General features: G+C 45.0%; 1 protein-coding gene across 3 annotated transcripts; it reads right to left on the minus strand.

The window, feature by feature from the left end:
• Positions 1 to 204: 204 nt before the first annotated feature.
• Positions 205 to 23,940, minus strand: LOC118359602 (DDB1- and CUL4-associated factor 1-like). 3 transcript variants are annotated; one of them, XM_052481912.1, is made up of 26 exons: positions 23,570 to 23,940; positions 22,964 to 23,098; positions 22,599 to 22,731; positions 22,319 to 22,395; positions 22,127 to 22,200; positions 21,921 to 22,034; positions 21,677 to 21,814; positions 20,833 to 21,483; positions 20,556 to 20,657; positions 13,995 to 14,153; positions 13,685 to 13,864; positions 13,286 to 13,495; positions 12,921 to 13,090; positions 12,379 to 12,506; positions 12,036 to 12,271; positions 10,803 to 11,869; positions 10,227 to 10,425; positions 10,056 to 10,138; positions 8,568 to 8,652; positions 8,238 to 8,471; positions 7,926 to 8,019; positions 3,361 to 3,465; positions 2,950 to 3,023; positions 2,716 to 2,808; positions 2,288 to 2,546; positions 205 to 1,880 (listed from the first exon to the last, which is right to left on the minus strand). In XM_052481912.1, the coding sequence occupies exons 3-26, from the start codon at positions 22,721 to 22,723 to the stop codon at positions 1,822 to 1,824; spliced, it is 4,716 nt and encodes a 1,571-aa protein (XP_052337872.1). In that variant the 5' UTR covers positions 22,724 to 22,731; positions 22,964 to 23,098; positions 23,570 to 23,940; the 3' UTR covers positions 205 to 1,821. The 3 variants fall into 3 exon arrangements, with proteins under 3 accessions (XP_052337872.1, XP_052337873.1, XP_052337871.1); XM_052481913.1 differs by lacking the exon at positions 22,964 to 23,098 and having other exon boundaries at positions 205 to 1,877; XM_052481911.1 differs by lacking the exon at positions 22,964 to 23,098.
• Between the last annotated feature and the right edge of the window lie 7 nt (positions 23,941 to 23,947).

Raw genomic sequence — 23,947 nt, forward strand, 5'->3', positions numbered from 1 at the left:
TCTCTTTGTTTTATGTTCTGGCCGATAACCCCTGGCTCTATGTAGGCAGAAATGTGAGCAAACTCTTCCATCACAGCGACTGAATAATAGCTGTTGGGTGTATGATGCATATGTCATATTCAATGTTCAGGCCAGGGAGTTAAGTCTCTTAATGTTAATGGTTCAGAGTTTTCCAACAATGAATAGGCTTAAAGACAGCAGAGCTCAACCTTTCATTTTATTTATAGTAAAAATACTTTTAGATACATACTGTACAGAACATGTTTTTATGGATCTTTACAAGAGTGCCTCCTCGAAGAAATGAGAAGAGGCAGAAGGTAAAGAATGTAATCAAACAAGGTAAAGAAAACATGATGTTTTGGCAATAGGTAAGACCACATCTACATTTGAATAGAGTGTCTTAATAAAGAAGTTGCAAGTGAATAATAGAGCTATCCACAATTTAATACTTATCAGGAATAGCTTCTAAAGCCACCCAACATAAAAAGTTCAGAAAGATGATCCAAACAAGCACATTTCAGTCAAAATACACTGTCTGCATCATTGACAGTAGGCAAACATTCTCCAATCCAGGTCAAGTTCTGTTGGTGTTGTTCCATGAGAGTAAAATGAAAGGGAAACCGGTTGTAGCTTACTAAAAACTGAACAAGCAAAATGTCCACTAATGAACGCAAAACAAATCCTAACATGTTTGCATGCAATTCAAATGTAAAGTATGTATTCCTTTACACTAACCTGTGTGTGGGCAGCAAAAACCCAAGGTTGAGATCAAGCACCATTCAAAATGTCAACCAAAGCCAAATTCATACTTGGAAAAAGACAGACATCCTTGAAGGCCTCATTTTGTAGACATACAACTACATCAATCGTGTGCTGACAATATTTGTAGTCCACATTTTACACTCACTAATGTGTGAAGTTCCTAAACAAAATACCAGTTTTCAGCATTTATCAAGAGCACCATGTTTGATCTGTTGCTGTGAAATCCAGTGGTGTTGGTCATTGATCGCACTATTGTGTGTGGCGTCTTAGTCGTTGGTCAAGTTTGTATAGTAGAAGGTGCAGTGGAGATGAACCTGAGGATATGGCTGCTTTAGCTCCACATAGACTGTGTTAAGAGTGGAAGCCTCATGCAGCACCTTAGTCTTCAGCAGGCCATGTGGGAATTGATGCAGTATAGAACAGGATGTTTGAGTCAGCCAACACTGCCTTACCAATCCACAGTCAGAAGTAGCTTCATTCAGTTTCCCCATTTAAAACAGCCCTTCAGTTTCACAATCTAAAAAAAATCTACAAATAGCAGTGGCCATTCAGCATTCTAAAAAATAAAGGATAGTCCATATCAAAGGGTAAACTTTTGAAAGAGCTTTAATGAAATCAAAATGAAAAAATTATAACCTCAGTTGTTGTTGTGTCTGTACAAACATCGTTTTCCACTCATCAAGCCCACAGTGTAATATAAAACTATATCATATACAAATCTTCTATTTTTTTTTCTCACTAATTCAATTTCTGTAGAAACATTTTGAAAGGTGGATCTCTCTTCTAGGCTCTTCACTGACTCCTTCCATCAGCTTCTCCCAGGATGACTTGCTCCTGGGTGGTGGGGGGCATTGGACAGAATTCCAAACTGGCAATGCTCTGTTGGCGCCCTCAGTTCACTTCCCAAATCCCATCCTTCTTTCTGCCCAACTCTCTCTTATCTAACTGTACCTTATAGTCTTGTCTCAGTTGTTTATGAAGGTTCATCCACATGGAGCGCTCTCTCCAGGAGTCTGGACGCGTCGTCCTAGTTTCTCTGTCCCAGACACCGACGGCTCCTCACTCATTCAGGGACAGGATGATGTCATCCTCAAGGTCAGAGTTGTCAGAGCTGTCTGCTGGGTTGACAGAAAGACAGCAAAGATACATTTAGAGATCTGGGGGATAAATGGGACAGAATACTGTACAAGTCACTGCTGTGGTGGTAGAAAAATGACAGAAAGCAGAAACGACATGTCTTCCACAACATTGCCCCAGACAGTGTGAGGGTCCATCTTTTTTCCCCTTTTCCTTTCATTCAGTCAATCCCTCTCAAGTGGCAGTGTCCTCACACAGCAGTAGAGTAACAGCTTTTCAAGAATAATAACATAAATGGCTACGTCATTACTAAAGTGTTAAGTAGCCTAGCCCTTATGACAACAGGTTTAAGTTTACTGTTTCCAACAACTTCAACCTTGCCTGTCCTGCATCCCATGCTGTACCTATCAGTGAATGTCTGAAGGACAAACTGACAACTGTTACTCACTGTTATCCAGGGCAAGGTCCCCATCTTCCTCATCGTCATCCGAGTCATCATCATCATCATCATCATCCTCCTCCTCTCCATCCCCCTCCAGCAGGCGAGACACCTCATCGTCGGAGAGAGATAATTCATTGTTCCCGTCTTCCTCGTCTTCCTCATCCTCCCCGTTTTCGTTATCCAGCTCAGCGATCAGAGGGTCTGTGTCCATGTCATCATCAGAGTCATCATCATCATCATCGTCATCGTCTTGATCATCATCCTCCTGATAGGGACAAGTGTTCCAGAACAGCCGTGTAAGGAACATGCTTCACAGATCTTACATTTCTATATTTAGGTTGTTCTAATGTCAGTGATTGGTGATTTGATTAATTATCTACCAACATAATAGAGCTGTGCTTTTTGAAGGAAGCGGGTTTGTTGTCTCTCTTTACCTGATCATCTTCATCCTCCTCCTCTTCAGCCAGTCTCTGGCGTCCCACCTCGTACAGTCTGCACACCGTGTCTGTGTTGACCGAGTCCTGGTTCTGGATGGGAGACCGCAGCAGTCAGAAACACACAACTGTTGTGTCAGAGGCGGTCTCCCAATACTATTCTACCAGTGTGTAACATTGGATTCAAGCCCGTTCAGATTTATTGAGTTATATTACAGATGACAAAAGACCTACCTCAATCACAGCCAGGTAGCAGTCCTTGGTGTCTGTGCAGAGGTCAAAGATATTCCTCTTCACGTCAATGGTGGCTGGGGGGGGGGTATGTTTTATTGTCATGTAATAAATAAACCTGTCACAATAGTTCAAACTTGACCATAGCTAAAGTAGTTAATACAGAAACAAGTTGTTTGGATGGAGTCTATTCGCTTACGGAACAAAATTAATTATATTCACTTCCACAGCAAGATGCTATAGACACCAAATACATCCAAGATTATTGCTTCCCAGTTGGTGGGTCAGGAATTGTTGCTAGTGACTCATGGCTGGGTTGTTAAGGGTCGTACAGTATAAAACTGGATAGTCAATTCCTGATAAATGCAACGGCTTGAAACTCTGGTGATGGTGTGGGTCTTAGAGCCATCTCACCAATGGGTTTGTAGTCGGTGGCGTTGAACGTCCTGAAGGAGGAGCCAAAGGGAGTCTTCGTCTGCATCTCCATAATGTCATCATCATCATCTGCCTGGAGCATCGCTGCAAAAACAACCCAGCAGGGTTAGGTTCTCTACACACCACAACTGGAACACATTCATAGTTGTGCTTCATATACAGAGAAAAAGCAAGAGAGGTGTATGGATGGATACAATTATTTTTTACAGGCAAAGGGTAACAGTTGCATCAGTACAAAGGAGCTGATCATAGACTACAGGAAAATGCGGGCCAAGTGGAGCGGGTTGCGAGTGAAGTTCCTTGGTGTCCACATCACCAACCAACTATCATGGTCCAAACACACCAAGACAGTCGTGAAGAGGGCACGACAAAACCTTTCAACCCTCAGGAGAGTGAAAAGATTTGGCATGGGCCCCCAGATCCACAAAAAGTTCTACAGCTGCACCAGAGAGCATCCTGACCGGTTGCATCACCGCCTGGTATGGCAACTGCTCGGGATCTGACCGTTAAAGCGCTACAGAGGGTAGTGCGTATGACCCAGTACATCACTGAGGCCAAGCGTTCTGCAATCCAGGACCTATATAATAGGCGGTGTCAGAGGAAAAAGCTTATAAAATTGTCAGCGACTCCAGTCACCCAAGTAAGACTGTTTTCTATGCTACCGCACGGCAAGCGGTACCTGGAACGCCAAGTCTAGGACCAAAAGGCTCCTTAACAGCTTCTACCCACAAGCCATAAGACTGCTGAACAATTAATACAAATGGCCACCAGACCATTACATTAACCCCATTTGTTTGTACACTGTGGCTGCTCGCTGCTATTATCTATAGTCGCTTCACCCCTACCTCCATGTACAAATTACCTCAACTAACCTGTAACCCCCAACACTGACTCGGTAACCTCTGTATATAGCCTTGTTATTCTTATGTTATTGTGTAACTTTTATTATCAATTTTTTTTTTTGGTAAAACCTTTTTTTTTTTTTTTAAATCTTCTTGAACTACACTGTTGTTTAAGGGCCTGTAAGTAAGCATTTCACGGTAAGGTCTACACTTGTTGTATTCAGTGCATGTGACAAAGTTAGATTCAATTTTTTATTTAGAAGGGAAAATGGGTTGCCAGATGAGATGGCCAGATCGATAGACATTGACCCATTATTTTGGCTACTAAATCAGTGTGGCGTGGGTGTGCAGAGCCTTCATGGTATCCACAAGGCTTTGGGTAACAGGATTGGGGTCAATTCCATTTCTATTGAGTCAAGTGAACTGGAATTCCAATGAAAGAAATTAAAAATCCTCCTTGAAAATGGATGGCAAGGTTAAATTCAGGTACCTGTAATGTGAGGTTCATCATGGCAAAATAACAGCTAGTTGCACACATACTGGCTGAACAGAAGTGTGGGTGGATGAATAGATCGATAGTAAACTCAGCGAAAAAAGAAACGTCCTCTCACTGTCAACTGCGTTCATTTTCAGCAAACTTAACATGTGTAAATATTTGTATGAACATAACAAGATTCAACAACAGACATAAACTGAACAAGTTCCACAGACATGTGACTAACATAAATGGAATAATGTGACCCTAGATAAGGGGGTGGTCAAAATCAAAAGTAACTGTCAGTATCTGGTGTGGCCACCAGCTGCATTAGGTACTGCAGTGTATCTCCTCCTCATGGACTGCACCAGATTCGCCAGTTCTTGCTGTGAGATGTTACCCCAATCTTCCACCAAGGCACCTGCAAGTTCCTGGACATTTCTGGGGGGGAAATGGCCCTAGACCTCACCCTCCGATCCAACAGGTCTCAGACGTGCTCAATGGGATTGAGAGCCGGGCTCTTCACTGGCCATGGCAGAACACTGACATTCCTGTCTTGCAGGAAATCATGCACAGAAAGAGCAGTATGGCTGGTGGCATTGTCATGCTGAAGGGTAATGCCAGGATGAGCCTGCAAGAAGGGTACCACGAGGAAGGAGGATGTTTTCCCTGTAACGCACAGCATTGAGATAGCCTGTTGTCATTGCAGGCTAAGTCCAATGACGCTGTGACACACCGCCCCAGACCATGATAGACCCTCCTCCACCTCCAAATCGATCCAGCTCCAGAGTACAGGCCTCGGTGTAACGCTCATTCCTTCGACGATAAAATCGAATCCGACAATCACCCCTGGAGAGACAAAACCATGACTTGGCAGTGAAGAGCACTTTTGCCAGTCCTGTTTGGTCTAGCAACGCTGGGTTTATGCCCAAAGGCAACGTTTTTGCCGGTGATGTCTGGTGAGAACCTGCCTTACAACAGGCCGACAAGCCCTCAGTCCAGCCTCTTTCATCCTATTGCGTTCCTGATGTAGCTCGGACAGTTGTTGTTGCCACCCTGTACCTGTCACGCAGGTGTGATGTTCAGATGTACCGAACCTGTGCAAGTGTTGTTACACGTAGTCTGCCACTGCGAGGACGATCAGCTGTCCGTCCTGTCTCCCTGTAGCGCTGTCTTAGGTGTCTCTCAGTACGGACATTGCAATTTATTGCCCTGGCCACATCTGCAGTCCTCATGCCTCCTTGCAGCCTGCCTAAGGCACGTTCACGCAGATGAGCAGGGACCCTGGGAATCTTTCTTTTGGTGTTTTTCCCAGAGTCAATAGAAAGGCTTCTTTAGTGCCCTATGTTTTTGTAATTGTGACCTTAATTGCCTACCATCTGTAAGCTGTTAGTGCATGTTCATTAATTGTTTATGGTTCATTGAACAAGCATGGGAAACAGTTTTTAAACCCTTTACAATGAAGTTATTTGGATTTTTACGAATTATCTTTGAAAGACATGGTACTGAAAAAGGGACATTTTTTTTGCTGAGTTCATGATAAGAGTGGTACTGCTGTGGGTGGATCTATCATGGCCTCACAGTGTCTCGGTCTACTGAGCTTTTAGAATGGTGTGGATGTGTAAACTTCAGGTAGTGTTAAATACAGCTTCTAGAATCCTGACTAGAACCAAAAAATTTGATCATATTACTCCAGTGCTAGCCTCCCTACACTGGCTTCCTGTCAAGGCAAGGGCAGATTTCAAGGTTTTACTGCTAACCTACAAAGCATTACATGGGCTTGCTCCTACCCATCTATCTGATTTGGTCCTGCCATACATACCTACATGTACGCTATGGTCACAAGACGCAGGCCTCCTAATTGTCCCCAGAATTTCTAAGCAAACAGCTGGAGGCAGGGTTTTCTCCTATAGAGCTCAATTTTTATGGAATGGTCTGCCTAAACATGTGAGACACAAACTCGGTAAGTCTTTACTGAAGACTCACCACTTCAGTGGGTCATATGATTGAGTGTAGTCTGGCCCAGGAGTGTGAAGGTGAATGGAAAGGCTCTGGAGCAACAAACCGCCCTTGCTGTCTCTGCCTGGCCGGTTCTTTCATGCCGTCCTTAAGAGGGGTGTGTCACTTGAGTGGGTTGAGTCACTGATGTGATCTTCCTGTCTGGGTTGGGTTGGCCCCCCGGGTTGTGCTGTGGCAGAGATCTTTGTGGGCTATACTCGGCCTCGTCTCAGGATGGTAAGTTGGTGGTTGAAGATATCCCTCTAGTGGTGTGGGGGCTGTGCTTTGGCAAAGTGGGTGTGGTTATATCCTTCCTGTTTGGCCCTGTCCGGGGGTATCATCGGATGGGCCACAGTGTCTCCTGACCCCTCCTGTCTCAGCCGCCAGTATTTATGCTGCAGTAGTTTGTCGGGCGGGGGGGGGGGCTAATGTCAGTTTGTTATATCTGGAGTACTTCTCCTGTCTTATCTGGTGTCCTGTGTGAATTTAAGTATGCTCTCTCTAATTCTCTTTCTCTCTGAGGACCTGAGCCCTCGGACCATGCCATCCAGGACTACCTGGCATGATGACTCGTTGCTTGTCTCCAGTCCACCTGGCCGTGCTGCTGCTTCATTTTCAACTGTTCTGCCTGCGGCTATGGAATCCTGACCTGTTCACCGGATGTTCTACCTGTCCCAGACCTATTATTTGACCATGCTGGTCATTTATGAACATTTGAACATCTTGGCCATGGTCTGTTATAATCTCCACCCGGCACAGCCAGAAGAAGACTGGCCACCCCTCATAGCCTGGTTCCTCTCTAGGTTTCTTCCTAGGTTTTGGCCTTTCTAGGGAGTTTTTCTTAGCCAACGTGGTTCAACACCTGCATTGTTTGGGGTTTTGGAATGGGTTTCTGTACAGCATTTTGAGATATCAGCTGATGTACGAAGGGCTATATAAATACATTTGATGTGGGTGGATCTATCATGGCCTCCCAGTGGCTGTAGATGTGAACCAGCTGGTTAGACTCCTCTGCTCACTCAGGGCACAGCCTTCCGGCCATATGGTTCAGCAGGGCCGTGTGGCATCAAACACACACATCTACATGCACCTTTCACATGTCGTGAAAACACAACCCCACAAGCATTCACCTTTCAACACACATCTAAAAGTCTTAGCTCTTCAACATAAGGTGGAATTTGACCAGCCTTGCTACCACCTCACACTACTTCATTTACCATAGTCCTTACCTCCGTAGATGACCGTGCCGTTGTTGTTGAAGACGATCCTACACTGGTCCAGAGCTGGCACTGTATGGAGGAGGTGAAAAGTCCGCAGGTCCCACTGACACAACCATTAAGGAATCACACTGTCACATTATCAATATAGCATATTGACTACTCTACCTAATACCTCTGGGATTGGGATGTACTCAACAGATGGCATGGGACAGTCCCATCTTGACATTAGATCACTTATCAGACAAACTGATGCAGACTCAGTATCGCCAATTAACTCTACAAATATGACTATAACTATTGTACAATCTGTGAGTCGGATACAATCTCCGTGTTGACGATGACTTCCAGGCCATTGGGGTGGAACACTCCACTGATGTTCATGTTGAACTTGTCAAACTTGTGGATGGCACGAGCCGAGCGCACGTCCCACAGTACACCGTCGTTCAGCACCAGGTCGTCAGTGGGGTTAAAGGTCGCACAGTTCCTCTTGTAGTTATTGGCCAGGTCCGGGTAGTTGAGGGTCAGGGTTTTCTGCCCCGTCTGGATGTCATAGATCTGAGACCAAAAGATCAGGTGATCAGGACAAAAAAATAAATAATTGTGTACCCGGTCATTCAGTTTAACCTTTAGATGTTTATAAAGAAGACTTACGTGGGCTATGTGTTCCTTTGTGCCAATAACTCGGTCTTGTGAGAGTTTGCTGAACTCCACATAATGATCATCTAAGAAGGAATGCCTGGAAAGAAGAATAAATAGAGATAAATAGAAAATATCCCTTATAACCTCTGACTTCAGGCCATATAGAATAAGCCATTTAGGTTAAGTAATGATGCACCAACGTTGCTTTGGTTAAACTGAGGGCAGAAGGAGGCCCCACTACAATGTATTGTATGAAGTGAACATTCCAGCCCTAAGACAGTGATGGGGATAAAAAATAGAAAGTAACATATTGCAACACTATTTTGGACGATATTATATTGATATTTTGACACCAAGTATAATTCTTTATTTGTAATTTGTTAGCTAGTGCTAGAGAGCTGTACCTGCGCTAACCTTCCGGTATTTTTCATCCTATAGCTTGTTCGCAATCTTTTTAAATAGTGAGACATGTTTTCAGTTATTTCATTTCCATGATTGATCAAAATTAAATTCCTCATGTTCTCTCGTCTCTCTGCAGTAGACTTATAGTGAGCAGTGTTCCGAACATCAATCGCAATAAAAATTACAGTATTGAATAGTGAGAGTCTCAATACATATCGTATAACAACTAAGTATTGTGATAACTCGCTGTTGGCTGGGCTCCCTGCCTGTGCCATTAAACCCCTACAACTCATCCAGAACGCCGCAGCCCGTCTGGTGTTCAACCTTCCCAAGTTCTCTCACGTCACCCCGCTCCTCCGCTCTCTCCACTGGCTTCCAGTTGAAGCTCGCATCCGCTACAAGACCATGGTGCTTGCCTACGGAGCTGTGAGGGGAACGGCACCTCAGTACCTCCAGGCTCTGATCAGGCCCTACACCCAAACAAGGGCACTGCGTTCATCCACCTCTGGCCTGCTCGCCTCCCTACCACTGAGGAAGTACAGTTCCCGCTCAGCCCAGTCAAAACTGTTCGCTGCTCTGGCCCCCCAATGGTGGAACAAACTCCCTCACGACGCCAGGACAGCGGAGTCAATCACCACCTTCCGGAGACTCCTGAAACCCCACCTCTTTAAGGAATAGCTAGGATAGGATAAGTAATCCTTCTCACCCCCCCCCCCTTTAAGATTTAGATGCACTATTGTAAAGTGACTATTCTACTGGATGTCATAAGGTGTATGCACCAATTTGTAAGTCGCTCTGGATAAGAGCGTCTGCTAAATGACTTAAATGTAAATGTAATAGTATTGTATTGCAAGGTCCCTGGCAATTCCCAGCCCTACTAAGGCAGTTCAGTTAGTGTGTTTAACAAATGTGTCACCCTCTTTCAGCAGTTCCATGCTCTGCTGGCACTGAGCAGCTGGACCATTGGACAGGGAGCACCATAAACACACAACCAATATAATTAACCATAGAAATGGAATGGGTAAAGCAGTCATCCCCATTTGAAGAAATAACCAACTGTATTGATCTGATAAGGTCAGTCTACTGTGTCACACTTACTTCATGATGAACACTGACTTCATGCCCCACAGTGCAGACAGAGGATAACTCCATGATGCCGATGTCAACAACAGAGAGCCATCCTGATGACAAAAAAGGCAAAAGTTTCATTAAAAAATGAATGTATTAGATATCCACAAGACATGTAGATTTGTAAATGTCCCCACTGACCCGTGATGGCTCTAGGTGTGTGATGGCAGAGCTGTGGCAGCTGTAGCTGGCCTCCTCCTGGCCTGTGAACACATTGTAGAGTTTGAGCTGGCCCGTACACGTCCCCAGCATCAGGAACCGCTCACGGGCAGAGAAGGCACAACACATGAACCCACTCTCATCCTCATCTGCCTCTCTGAACACAGACATGGGACGAAACCTGGGGGAAAGGGGAACATGTTACCCAGAGAAACCTGGGGGAAAGGGGAACATGTTACCCAGAGAAACCTGGGGGAAAGGGGAACATGTTACCCAGAGAAACCTGGGGGAAAGGGGAACATGTTACCCAGAGAAACCTGGGGGAAAGGGGAACATGTTACCCAGAGAAACCTGGGGGAAAGGGGAACATGTTACCCAGAGAAACCTGGGGGAAAGGGGAACATGTTACCCAGAGAAACCTGGGGGAAAGGGGAACATGTTACCCAGAGAAACCTGGGGGAAAGGGGAACATGTTACCCAGAGAAGTCCATCTAAAAACCAAATTAAAAGATAATGACGAGGACTTTGAGTCCCCAGTGTATTAGGAACCAAACATACCTGCTAAAGATGAGGTGTCTGTCGAAGCAGCCCCCGTCCACCCCTCCATACTTGGGGTAGACGACCCTGCGTGTGTTTCGGGAGGTGAAGTTGGTTGGGGCCTGGCGCCTCTGCTTGGGTTCGGGGCACTGGTGGGGGGTGAAGAGGGAGAAAGGGGGGCAGGTGGTGACAGGGTTCTTGCAGCGCGCGTGCTGCTCCCTCAGGTACTCTGTGATGATGCTGTCCAGGGCGGGGGGAGAGGGCAGGTGTCTGTCCAGCTGTTTCTTCATGGCTGGACTCTGGCTGAAGGCACCGTAATCTGACTTCTGCCTCAGCACCCGCGGCTTCTTACAGCTGGCAGGCACGGGGCATGGCGACGGGCGCTCTCGCGTGAACACGATCCGACCAATTAGGGGAGAGCCGTTGCTTTGGTGAGGGGTCAACAGGGGAGGGGCGGCCGGAGGGAGTGCGAGGAGTTGCGATGTCGAGGGACGGGGCTGAACTGACAACGGCATGGACGGATGAGAGCCGTGGCTCGCCAACCGCGCTGCAACCCCATTGGCCAGCCGAGGGGTCCGGGGGAGGGCAGGGGCAGGAGAGGCAGGAGGAGGGGGAACAACGACAGGAAGTAAAGCTGAGGAAGATGGGTGGGGGAGGATGGCCATGGGGAGGTCGGCCTCCTTGGTGAGTGTGGTGGCCGTGTCATGCAGGCCTTTGGCCACCAGGTGGTTCCGGATCAACAGCAGTAGCTCCTTCTCAGGGAAGGAGATCCTGGACTGGGCCACCACATTAGCCCTCTGCAGCCAGGCCAGGGACACATCCGTCCCTATCATGAGGGGTTTACCAGACACTCGCTTGATGAGCTCTGCCGCAAACTTGCAGAATTTGACGTGTTCGCTGCGTTTGTCTTGAAGCACAGGCTCCTTCATAAGCTGCTGGATGTGTCCGCTGCTGAAGAGAGGCAGCTTGCTGATAATCTGTCTGACTGAGCTGGAGCGGGACAGACCCACCAGGGCCTTACAGGCCAGGGCCCGGATTTGATCCGCATCTGTGATGGGCATCTTCACCGTCAGCAGGGACAGGAGCACCTACAGGGAGATGGCTATGGTTACGAGTGCATAATAACAGTATTGAGAAATCATAAAAGTAACCCAAACCATTAATGAATAGAGACAAATCAGAGACTAGTAGCGCCCAACAACATACCAGCGTAATATCTATCAATAGACAGTTCCGAAGTTAATCTTCTCTCACCTTGATGCCGTTGTTAGACTGCACCACGTTCCACATCTTGCTGAGCACGCTCTCGCTGCTCTTGGTAGTCTGGGGCAGGCGTCTGCGAGGAGTGCCCGAGATGAACTTGCCGATGCTGGACATGCGTTTGTCCGGAGCACACACACAGTTGATGACCACCTGCAGAGCAGACTTCTGGATCTCGGCGTCGTTCACAAACACCTCTCCCTCCGCCACCAACAGGACTACACTCATACCTGAGGAACAACTGAACATTAAGATTAAACCCCAAAGCAAACAGTCCTGGTCTGCTGGATAGATAAGGAGGTGTCAATAGAACGCCATGGCAGGACAGGTAACGTACCCACAGTGGAGACTGCATTACCCCCCTCCCCATCTGGCACAGCCACAGACTCAGCCATCAGCAGCTGGGTCTTCGGGATCACCGTCAGGATGCTCAGTATGTCCAGGGCATAACGCACTGTGTCACTTCTAGGGGACAACACAGAGAGAAACAGTCACACAGTATTACTCGGGTATTCACTTAAATTGTGAAAAGATATAAACAAGTGTTCTCCATAATGAATAGAGATGTATTTTAATATAGAGCAGAGTATTTTAATTATGGATACCCATAAGGCACTGGTTAGTTTTGCAGCAGCTACTCTTCCTGGGGTTATATTCTCACCAAAACATTTGTAGCATCCGAACAGTTTGGCCTACAAACTATTGTTTATGGAAAGATGAGACTCTCACGAACACGATGGTGTTCTCCGTTTTGCTCTACAACCCCAAACAAGCGTCTTGGCAGTCGTCTGAAGTCGGCACAGCCGGTCTACCAACTTCCCACAAGGGAATCTGTACTTGCAATAGAGAAGGAAGGTTTCATTTCTTATCTGTCCTTACCTGCCATAGTAGGTCCTCCAGTCACAAGCAATGGAGATGAGCTGCAGCAGCAGCTGAACACAGGACAGCTTGTGGAAGACCTCAGCTGGCTCCCAGTACAATCTGACTGGGCCGTACTCGATCAGGAACTCCATCATCTCCACCACCTGCTCATGGGTGTAGCTGCACGCCTGGGGAACAGAAGGACAATGAGGCACTTCTGAAGGAAAAACATCACCAAGGTATATCGTGATGATGGGTTCCAGGGGGTTGGGGTCAATTCAGAAAGGGAACTTTATAAATCCCTATAGAAAGAAATTGGCAATTTAGAGCAAACACAATCACTTCAATCTCCCAACTCAGATGGGATGGCCTGTTCCGCCTACCTTGTAGTAGGGCTGAGGGTGAATGGGAGCGCCCCCCTCAGTCCGCTGCAGGGACTGCTTGACCTGCTCCACCTTGATGGCCAGATGGGCCTCGAAGAACCTGCGCAGGGCCATGCAGGTGTGCTTGGCTGTCTGCCTGCTGGAGAAGATCTGGTCATCACTCAGCAGGGCCGCCTGGTCTTCAGGGTTTAAGATCTCCAGCGTACTTATCTGGAGACGGTAGAATTATACACAATAAGCAGCAGTGTAATACACACTGCAACAGTGAGCATGTTCAGAGAACTGATCGAGAGACAGAATTACCAAAACAATATTTTTTTTATACAAATATTAGAAAACCCTGTCGTAGTGACAGCTAGAGGAAACAGAAGCAAGAATAAACCAGACAGGCCCTCCTACCAGGTTGACGAGGCGTCGGAGGCCGTCCTGCCTGTCGAAGAGCTCCAGCACGGCTCGGTAGGAGAAGGAAATGGAGAAGAACATGGTGGCGTGGCAGCAGCCCGAGGCGTGGGAACACTCCAACAGCCACAAAGTGTAGCTCACCACGTCAGACAGGATGGAGTGAGGCAGCATACACACCTAAGGGGAACAGAAAAACATGAAGTGAACACACAATTTTTATGGACTTAAATGTACTTCAAAGTAAATCTGTATTACACACACAGACCACAGGAACAGTTGATCTTTATGGTGTGTGTTGGTCCCCTACCCTCTCCATGGCATCCTGGTTGTAGGCCAGGTAGTAGAGGCACAGAGACACCCCTGTGGCGGCCATGGAAGGCTTGGGGATCTCCAGAAGCTTCTGAACTCCTCCATGGGCCACAAACTGGGCTGCAAACTTCTTATGCAGGAGCAGGGAGGCCAGGTACTACAGGTAGAGAACGGGAATCCTAGGATAAAGCTGGGATGTACTTCTTTAAACAATTGAGACGCATTCTAAGTCAGTTACTGCTAGGGCTGTGGGAGTCACTCAATTTCATCAGCCAGTGACTGTCAAGCAAATAACTGTTGGGTCTCACGGTAATTGACCGTTAATTAACAAACATCCAGCATCTCCTGGCTTCCACACATCTACAGTTGAAGTTGGAAGTTTACATACACATTAGCCAAATACATTTAACTCACATTTCACAATTTCTGACATTTAATCCTAGTAAAAAAATCCCTGTCTTAGGTCAGTTAGGATCACCACTTTATTTTAAGAATGTGAAATGTCAGAATAATAGCAGAGGATTTAGTTCAGCTGTTATGTATTTCATCACATTCCCAGTGGGTCAAAAGTTTGCATACACTCGATTAGTATTTGGTAGCATTGTCTTTAAATGGTTTAACTTGGGTCAAACTTGGGTAGCCTTCCACAAGCTTCCCACAATAAGTTGGGTAAATTTTGGCCCATTCCTCCTGACAGAGCTGGTGTAACTGAGTCGGGTTTGTAGGCCTCCTTGCTCGCACACGCTTTTTCAGTTCTGGCCACAAATGTTCTATAGGATTGAGGTCAGGGCTTTGTGATGGCCACTCCAATACCTTGACTTTGTTGTCCTTAAGTCATTTTGCCACAACTTTGGAAGTATGCTTGGGGTCATTGTTCATTTGGAAGACCCATTTGCGACCAAGTTTTAAACTTCCTAACTGATGGCTTGAGATGTTGTTTCAATATATCCACATACATTTCCTAACGCATGATGCCATCTATTTTGTGAAGTGTACCAGTCCCTCCTGCAGCACAGCACCCCCACAACATGATGCTGCCACCCGCGTGCTTCACGGTTGGAATGGTGTTCTTCGGCTTGCAAGGCTCCCTCTTTTTCCCCCAAGCATAACAATGGTCATTATGGCCAAAAACGTATATTTTTGTTTCATCAGACCAGAGGACATCTCTCTCAAAAGTACGCTCTTTGTCCCCATGTGCATTTGCAAACCGTTGTCTGGCTTTTTTAATGGTGGTTTTGGAGCCATTCTTGCTGAGCAGCCTTTCTGGTTATGTTGATATAGGACTCGTTTTACTGTGGATAAAGATACTTTTGTACCCGTTTCCTCCAGCATCTTCACAAGGTTCTTTGCTGTTGTTCTGCACTTTTTGCACCAAAGTACGTTCATCTCTGGGAGACAGAAGGCTCCTAGGCTCCTCCATCCTGAGCGGTATGAAGGCAGTGTGGTCCCATGGTGTTTATAGGCCATGAAATACATCCACAGGTACACCTCTAATTGACTCAAATGATGCCAATTAGCCTATCAGAAGGTTCTGAAGCCATGACACCATTTTCTGGAATTCCCCAAGCTGTTCAAAGGGCACAGTCAACTTAGTGCATGTAAACCTTCTGACCCACTGGAATTGTGATACAGTGAATTATAAGTGAAATAATCTGTCTAAACAATTGTTGGAAAAATTACTTAGGACATCTACTTGGTGCATGACACAACAGACTTGCCAAAACTATAGTTTGTTAACAAGAAATTTGTGGAGTGGTTGAATAACGAGTTTTAATGACTCCAACCTAAGTGTATGTAAACTTCTGACTTCAACTGTACATCTACATTTTAGAAAGCCTAATAAATCCATGTAATACAGCCTACACCTTCAAAATAAATTCATTATTTATTTCAGACAGGTCTAAAGAAACATGATATGAAGAAAATGTAGTCTATTTCAGAAGAACAGAATAGCATACTCTGAGTTGTCCTTTATGCTAGGTCGTGATCTGGCTATGCCAAATGCCTGTGGGCTAAACTAGTTCATTTAGCTAAGATTTGCTTAGAATTCCATGGAATTATTTTATAGTATGAAGAACACAATTGAACAAAGCTGAATAAAACAGAAATATTTCTCCAAACAATTTGAGTGCGCACATGCAGCTGTTCTGTGTTGAGCAGTTAACAAAGAAATAAGTACTCCTTTCTGCGTAGTTTACAGTTATTAATCTAATCCATCTTTGTTTTTTTTGCAGGCTGTACAATATTCATTAGTCTCTCATTTACAATTTGACAAGAACTTGATAATGCCTCGAATTTCACGGTGGCATTCCATTTCTGGCTGTAATTCACCTTTAAAAAATCCCTGCCTTCTCCCTGAGAGATGCGCACTCTCCATCCCGTGATCGGGTCTTTCTCAGAATACAAGCGAAGACCGACACATCCGGGACACGACTGGGAATGTCCTTCTCCAATTCCAAGGTGCATATTGAAGATTTAAAGATATATTTTACTTTTCGTCAACCAACAACATAAGCAATCTATCCCACATAGCACAAAAGTCAACCTGTTCTATTGTGTGCGAGAAATAGATATTCCAAAGTCTGTGACAGTTGTGGGACGCAATAGATGCCAAATTAAAACAACCACTACCATCAAAGTTTTAAAAAACATTTTTTTTTTTTTACACAATGTGGCTGACAACAGATTAGAATGTTTAGCGTAAAATGTTAAACTATTAGGCTATTTCTTCACATTATAAGCGCAGCAATTCGCACATGGCAGTAGGCCATAAGCTGGAATCTTCCATTAGCTGGAAAGCACCATTATCAAAAGTGACCGCAAATGCGATTACCCATGTAATGCTTTATTATAGAAGTGAATTTATGGTGAATATTATCTTCCCAAAACTTGAAATAAAAATCAAATTTTAATTTGTCACATGCACCGAATACAACAGTTATTGGTGTTGACTTTACAGTGAAATGCGTACAAGCCCTTAATTAAACAACAACGGAGTTAAGAAAAAAATGTATGTAAAACATATGAAATAAAAAGTAACAATTAAACCGCAGCAGTAAAAAAAAACAATAGAGACTATATACAAGGGGTACCGGTACAGACTCAATGTGCGGGGGCACCAGTTAGTCAAGGTAATATGTACATGTAGGTAGAGTTAAAGTGACTATGTATAGATAATAAACAGAGTAGCAGCAGCGTAAAAGAGGGGTCTGCTGGGAAGCCCTTTGTAAAGCTGTCCAGGAGTCTTATGCCTCCCGGTAGAAGCTGTTAAGAAGCCTTTTGGACCTTGACTTAGCGCTCCAGTTCCGCTTGCCGTGCGGTAGCAGAGAGAACAGTCTATGGCTAGGGTTGCTGGAGTCATTGACAATTTTTAGGGCCTTTCTCTGACACCGCCTGATATAGAGGTCCTGGATGGCAGGACACTTGTAGTGCCTTGCGGTCGGAGGCCAGGCAGTTGCCATACCAGGCAGTGTTTAACACATACAACCATGCTCTAGATGGTACAGCTGTAGAACCTTTTGAGGATCTGAGGACCCATGCCAAATCTTTTCATTCTCCTGAGGGGTAATAGGTTTTGTCATGCCCTCTTCACGACTGTCTTGGTGTGTTTGGACCATGATAGTTTGTTCGGGATGTGGACACCAAGGAACCTGAAGCTCTCAACCTGCTCCACTACACCCCTGTTGGTGAGAATGGGGGCGTACTCTGTCCTCCTTTCCCTGTCGTCCACAATCATCTTTATCACGTTGAGGGAGAGGTTGTTGTCCTGGCACCACCCGGCCAGGTCTCGGACCTCCCCCTATAGGCTGTCTCATCGTTGTCAGTGACCAAGCCTACCACTGTTGTGTCGTCAGCAAACTTGATGGTGCTGGAGTTGTTCCGGGCCATGCAGTCATGAGTGAACAGGGAGAACAGGAGGGGACTGAGTACGCACCCCTGAGGGGCCCCTGTGTTGATGATCAGCGTGGCAGATGTGTTGTTACCTTATCACCTGGTGGCGGCCCATCAGGAAGTCCAGGATCCAGTTGCAGAGAGAGGTGTTCAGTCCCAGGGTCCTTAGCTTAGTGATGAGATTTGAGGGCACTATGGTGTTGTAGTAAATGACTAGCATTCTCGCATAGGTGTTCCTTTAGTCTATGTTGAGTGCATTAGGAGATTGCATCATCTGTGGATCTGTTCAGGCAGTTTGCAAATAGGAGTGGGTCTAGGGTTTCTGGGATAATTGTGTTGATGTGAGCCATGACCAGCCTTTCAAAGCACTTCATGACTGTAGTCATTTAGGCATGTTCCCTTGGTGTTCTTATGCACAGGGACTATGGTGATCTGCTTGAAACATGTTGGTATTACAGAATCAGTCAGGGACAGGTTGAAAATGTCAGTGTAGACACTTGGTCAGCTGGTCAGCGCATGCTCAGAGTACATGTCCTGGTAATCCGTCTTACTCACATCGGCTACGGAGAGCATGATCACAGTTGTCCGGAACAGCTGACGCTCTCATGCATGTTTCAGTGTTACTGAAACTCACACGCTGCTTATGTATGCCAGTTAAGCTCTAAACCCCTTGTTAGGCAGATGAATGTGCTTAATTTAAGAAGTTATTTGTCCACTTTAGTTGTGATACAAACCTTATTAAAACATATAGGCCTTTGGGCTAGGTTACATGAGGTGTACGACTATGATTCGAAAAAGTCGCCAAAAAAAAGGCTGTTTCTTATGCTGGGCATCATTCACAAGTGATAATATATCATTCACAACCCATCAGACTATTCATGATTTCATCATGTCTTCACATATACTAAAAAATATCCAAAATCAGTCAAAAGTTTGTACACACCTATTCATTCAAGGGTTTTTCTTTATCTTTACATTGTAGAATAATAGAAGACATCAAAACTATGAAAACATGGAATCATGTAGTAGCCCCCCAAAAAATTAACAAATCAAAATATGTTTTACATATTTGACATTATTCAAAGTAGTCACCTTATGCCTTGATGACAGCTTTGCACACTCTTGGCATTCTCTCAACCAGCTTCACCTGTAATGCTTTTCCAAACGTGTTGAAGGAGTTCCCACATATGCTGAGCACTTGTTGTCTGCTTATCCTTCACTCTGCTGTCCAACTCATCCAAACCATCTCAATTTGGTTGAGGTGATTGTGGAGGCCACAAAGGCACGGCGGTTGGAACCAAAAATCTCAAATTTGCACTCAGACCAAAGGACAGATTTCCACTGGTCTAAAGTCCATTGCTTGTGTTTCTTGGCCCAAGCAAGTCTCTTCCTCTTACTGGTGCCCATTAGTAGTGGTTTCTTTGCAGCAATTAGACCATGAAGGCCTGATTTCACGCAGTCTCCTCTGAAAAGTTGATGTTGAGATGTGTCTGTTATTTGAACTCTGTGAAGCATTTAATTGGGCTGCAATCTGAGGTGCAGTTAACTCTAATGAACCTATCCTCTGCAGTAGAGGTAACTCTGGGTCTTCCTTTCCTGTGGCAGTCCTCATGAGAGCCAGTTTTATCATAGCGCTTGAAGGCTTTTGTGACTGCACTTGAAGAAACTTTCAAAGTTCTTCAAATTTTCCAGACTGACTGGCCTTCATGTCTTAAAGTAATGATGGACTTTCGTTTCGCTTATTTGAGAAGTTCTTGCCAAATTAAGAACTTGTTCCTTTACCAAATAGGGCTATCTTCTGTATACCACACCTACCATGTCACAACACAACTGAAATTCCACAAATTAACAAGGCACACCTGTTAATTGAAATGCATTCCAGGTGACTACCTCATGAAGCTGGTTGAGAGAATGCCAAGAGAGTGCAAAGCTGTCAAGGCAAAGGGTGGCTACTTTGAAGAATCTCAAATATATTTTGATTTGTTTAACACTTTTGGCTACTACATGATTTCATGCGTTATTTCATAGTTTTGATTTCTTCACTATTGTTCTATAATATAAAAATAGTAAAGATAAAGAAAAACCCTGGAATGAGTAGGTGTGTCCAAACCTTTGACTGGTACTGTGTGAGTAAAATGTATATTGATTTAGAATGGACCATTATCACGCAACTGTCTCGGAAAATGGGCAGGCGAAAAACAACATGTTATCTATGCACTTAAATAGAGAATGGAGGATGCTTTTCCAGTGATTCATTTTCATTCCAGCCAGTTAAGGCTATACTCCTGTTGTATGGTTGAGAAATGTGCTTAATATTTGGAAAGTTGAGAAATAAATATAGTTGGCCTAGCCTATAGAAAGCGGATGTGATCCTCTTTTCTCATGCAATTGCATACCCTATAGAAATGTTGTGCAACATTAGCCCATGGGCTCTCATGAAGTGTATGATTAGATTTTCAATAACATTTGCATTAATGTCAGAGTGATTAGAGCGACAATATAGTGCCGAATACCTGGCAGTTTGGTAGGCTACTAATGACTAGCAGCATCTGAGCTTTGAGAAGACTAATTAGCGTGACTAAATGGTCACGTGGAAATTCGCTGCCTTCCTGACTCGTGACTGCCCGTAATACGGTCACCGCAACAGCCTTAGTTGTAGTAAGGTTACCTTGAGAGCCTCAAAGGTGAGCTGTACATCGTTGGTCTGCTTCAGGTCCATGTAATGGATGAGCAGCTCACAGGCTCCCATCTGCATGAAGACAGCCAACAGCTGAAAGACAGAAAATAATACAGAGAAATGAAACATTTATGCAGAGTACTACCTGTATGTCTAGCAGCCTTCAGTTATTTATGGCATAATGTCTTCAACGAGTACAGTACTAGCTCTTATAATAGAGTTTGACAAGACTGACATCTGCTGGTAGGTTTATGTAGCAGACACTAACCTCCTGGTACTCCCCCAGAGGGGTGAGGTACTGTAGGATGAGCCTCTGCTCCATTTCTGGGGTCAGAGGGTAAAGGTGATAGTTGTTCCCAATCACCCAGGGGCTCATCTCAGACCAGCTGCTGTTGGACAGCTCGCTGAAGCTCCTCTCCGGCTCCGGCAGGGAGAAGTTCAGCTTCTGTTTCACCTTCCGTCCATTCTCCCTCTCCGCCCTCCTCTTGAGGTGACTGCTGCCCTCCGCCCTGCCATCTGGGAAGTCCCGGTGGGACAGAGACTGCGGGGCAGACACAGGTTTCATCAGGCCTTTAATGGACGAGCTGGTGCAGCTGCTGATCTTGTGGGAAGAGTTGTCAGACTCATTGCTGGGGAATGGGCTCTCCTCTATGTCCTCCTCTGGTCCCTTCTCTGTTCTGTTATTCCCTGAGGGGAAGGGGTTCTCATCTCTGTCCTCCTCTGGTCCCTTCTCCACCCTCTCTGTGCCGTTATTCCCAGAGGAGAACGGGGTGTCCTCAAAGCCTCCGTCAACAGTCTCCTCATCCAGAGGAAGGAGAGGTTCCCCCAGGGCCTTCCTGGGACTGGGCCGTTTAAACTCCTTCCTGTTCTCAGTGTCCTTGGCCTGCAGCTCACGTAGCCGCTGCAGCATTAGAGGCACCTGAGAGAGCGAGAGAGATGCATCTAGCGTCATTCAGAGATACGGATGGACACCATGGCGCCCATATGTGGCAACACAAGGTCAAATTAAATTGAACCCACATTGCAGTATTTATACAAGATCTTATGTTCATGTTGTTAAACCTTCTCAGAGGCTTAATAAAAACACCTCATAATAGGGTTTGGGCACTGACCAGGACTGAGTTCTCCTCCCTGTAGTTGGCAGCGATGTCCTGGTTCTCCATGGCTCCAGCTAGCAGGCCCGTAGCATAGATCATCAGGGGTTGCTCAGCCTCCTGGGCCCATTTAAACAGCCTCTCCACTATGCCCTCCTGTCACAAACACAACATCATTATTATTGAATAGGTTGCATATTCTAGCTAACTAAATCTATAAACATGTTTAAGTGCATCTCCACAGAAGCAGATTGTAGCATACCTTCTCCTGAAAGACCACAGCGGTCTCCAACCCAGGCATGATGTTCTGCAGCAAGCGACAGGCTGCCGTGTTAAGGGTGAGCTCTCTGCTGGTCATCACATAGCTATTCACCAGCTGGAAAAAGACAAGAGTTGAAACAACATGCACTGACCACATCATCAATTTACAAATAATACTAAATAAGTATAATTGTTTTCCATTCTTACCGCATTCATGAAGTCATCATCTTTGAACAGGATCTTAAGCAGATGACCCAAGACGCATTCTGGATCAGCTCTCCCTAAGTAACAAAAGGTGGAGAGAATTAAAAATATACAAAATGTCAACAACTATCACTTTTGCTAGCTTTAGTTAATTATATAGCTATGAGTACACACAACAGAAATAAAACATCTTACCAGGGTGCCTGTCATCAAAAGGATCAGGATCAGCTTTGTGATATTCCTCAGTCTCCCTCTCCACCAGCTCTGAGATTCTGAGAGGAAATTAAAAACCCATGATATATTCAAAATAGACAACATATTCCTAAATGTCCAGAGGCTTTAAAACAAACAAAAATCCATCCCTTCAAGTAATGTGATCTGAATAAAGTAAGTGCATTTTTGTTGTTGTTGAAACTTCCCATAATATCCACTGGTGTTACAAAACATTATCCTCCTTTATTACACAGGCACTCACTTGGTGAGGATGTTAACCAGGTCTGGTGTGCTAGCCTGCTGCTCCCCCTCCCACTTCTCCAACCAATGCTCCAGCAGAGCAGTCAGCTCTGCCTTGGAATCCACGCTGGCAGATGCCGACGCCATGGTGTGGCCTAATACACAGAAAACACATGATGAAAGAACGTGCAAAACACTGGATTGGTGCAAGCAAGATGGAAGCATTGAATGTTGACAGAAAAGTGGTAGGAAATCAATCTAGCCCATATCAACATTTACAATGACAGGGAACTTACGCATAGTGATAGTCACTAACACTAGCTTACTTATTTGGCCTACTCCTGAAATAAAATATATTTAATGCATGATCGATCTATGCACACAAACCACGACTTCCTCTCCAGTTGCAACCAGTGACTCAAAGGGGACCTTTCTTTGGGCTTCAGTTCAGAACAGATCCAGTCAGACAGCTGCATAGGTCCCTAGAGACTCCAACGGTCAACAGGTGATTTGGTCATGATGCTAGAAACCATCCAATAGCATTAGCTATCTAACGTTACTGTGTAGTAGCTACTAGTTAGCCCATTTCTAACGTCAGCTTGCTACCGTTACTGTCTCCGGAATATATAGCTAAACGTTAGCTAGCTTCTGTACAGGATGACAAGCAACACCGTCATCGGTACGTCGATAGCGAACTTATTTCTTAGATACTCTGCAGGTGTGAAATACCCCGTTTAGCCAAATGTAACAACTAGATAGCGAGCTACGGATATTCGCTATATAGAGTTACAACGTTGGAAAATCTGTTTAAGCGAAGTTACACTTAGTTCAGTGTTCAGAAACTGCTGTTTGCATTGATTGTGCACACGAGCTAGCTACAAGACCGCCCAGAGTAGACAGTTATTAATGTGCGAGACAGCATTGTTGGCTAACTAACGCTAGCTATGTAGCTAGCTAGCGAACACATTATTAGCATGTTATGCGAATGCGTACCTTGATATGCTCAATTTTCCCTCGCTTTCCTTATTCCTTCCACAAAAAAAAATACTTTTAAAAATCCCGACATACACTTGCTAGCTAGACCTGTATTGTTAAAAACAATACAAACTGCAGCTTCGCACAGCACCTTATCACTTGTTTTAGCACAGCCTTGTTCGGGGTTTATTATGGCGAACACGTTCTACACGGTTGTCACGAGTTACCACAGCCACAAAGTCAAAATGGGATATATCGTAAAAATACATACTTTATTTTGTTGCTTTTTGGTCTTAATTTAATTTAAGGGTTATACATAAGGTTTGTAGTGTGGTTAAATTTAGGTTTAAAGTCAGATTTTAAGAAGAGAAATTGTAAAAAAAAGAGAGAAAAGAG

Source organism: Oncorhynchus keta, chromosome 27 (genome assembly GCF_023373465.1).
Source record: "Oncorhynchus keta strain PuntledgeMale-10-30-2019 chromosome 27, Oket_V2, whole genome shotgun sequence".
Taxonomy (NCBI): domain Eukaryota; kingdom Metazoa; phylum Chordata; class Actinopteri; order Salmoniformes; family Salmonidae; genus Oncorhynchus; species Oncorhynchus keta.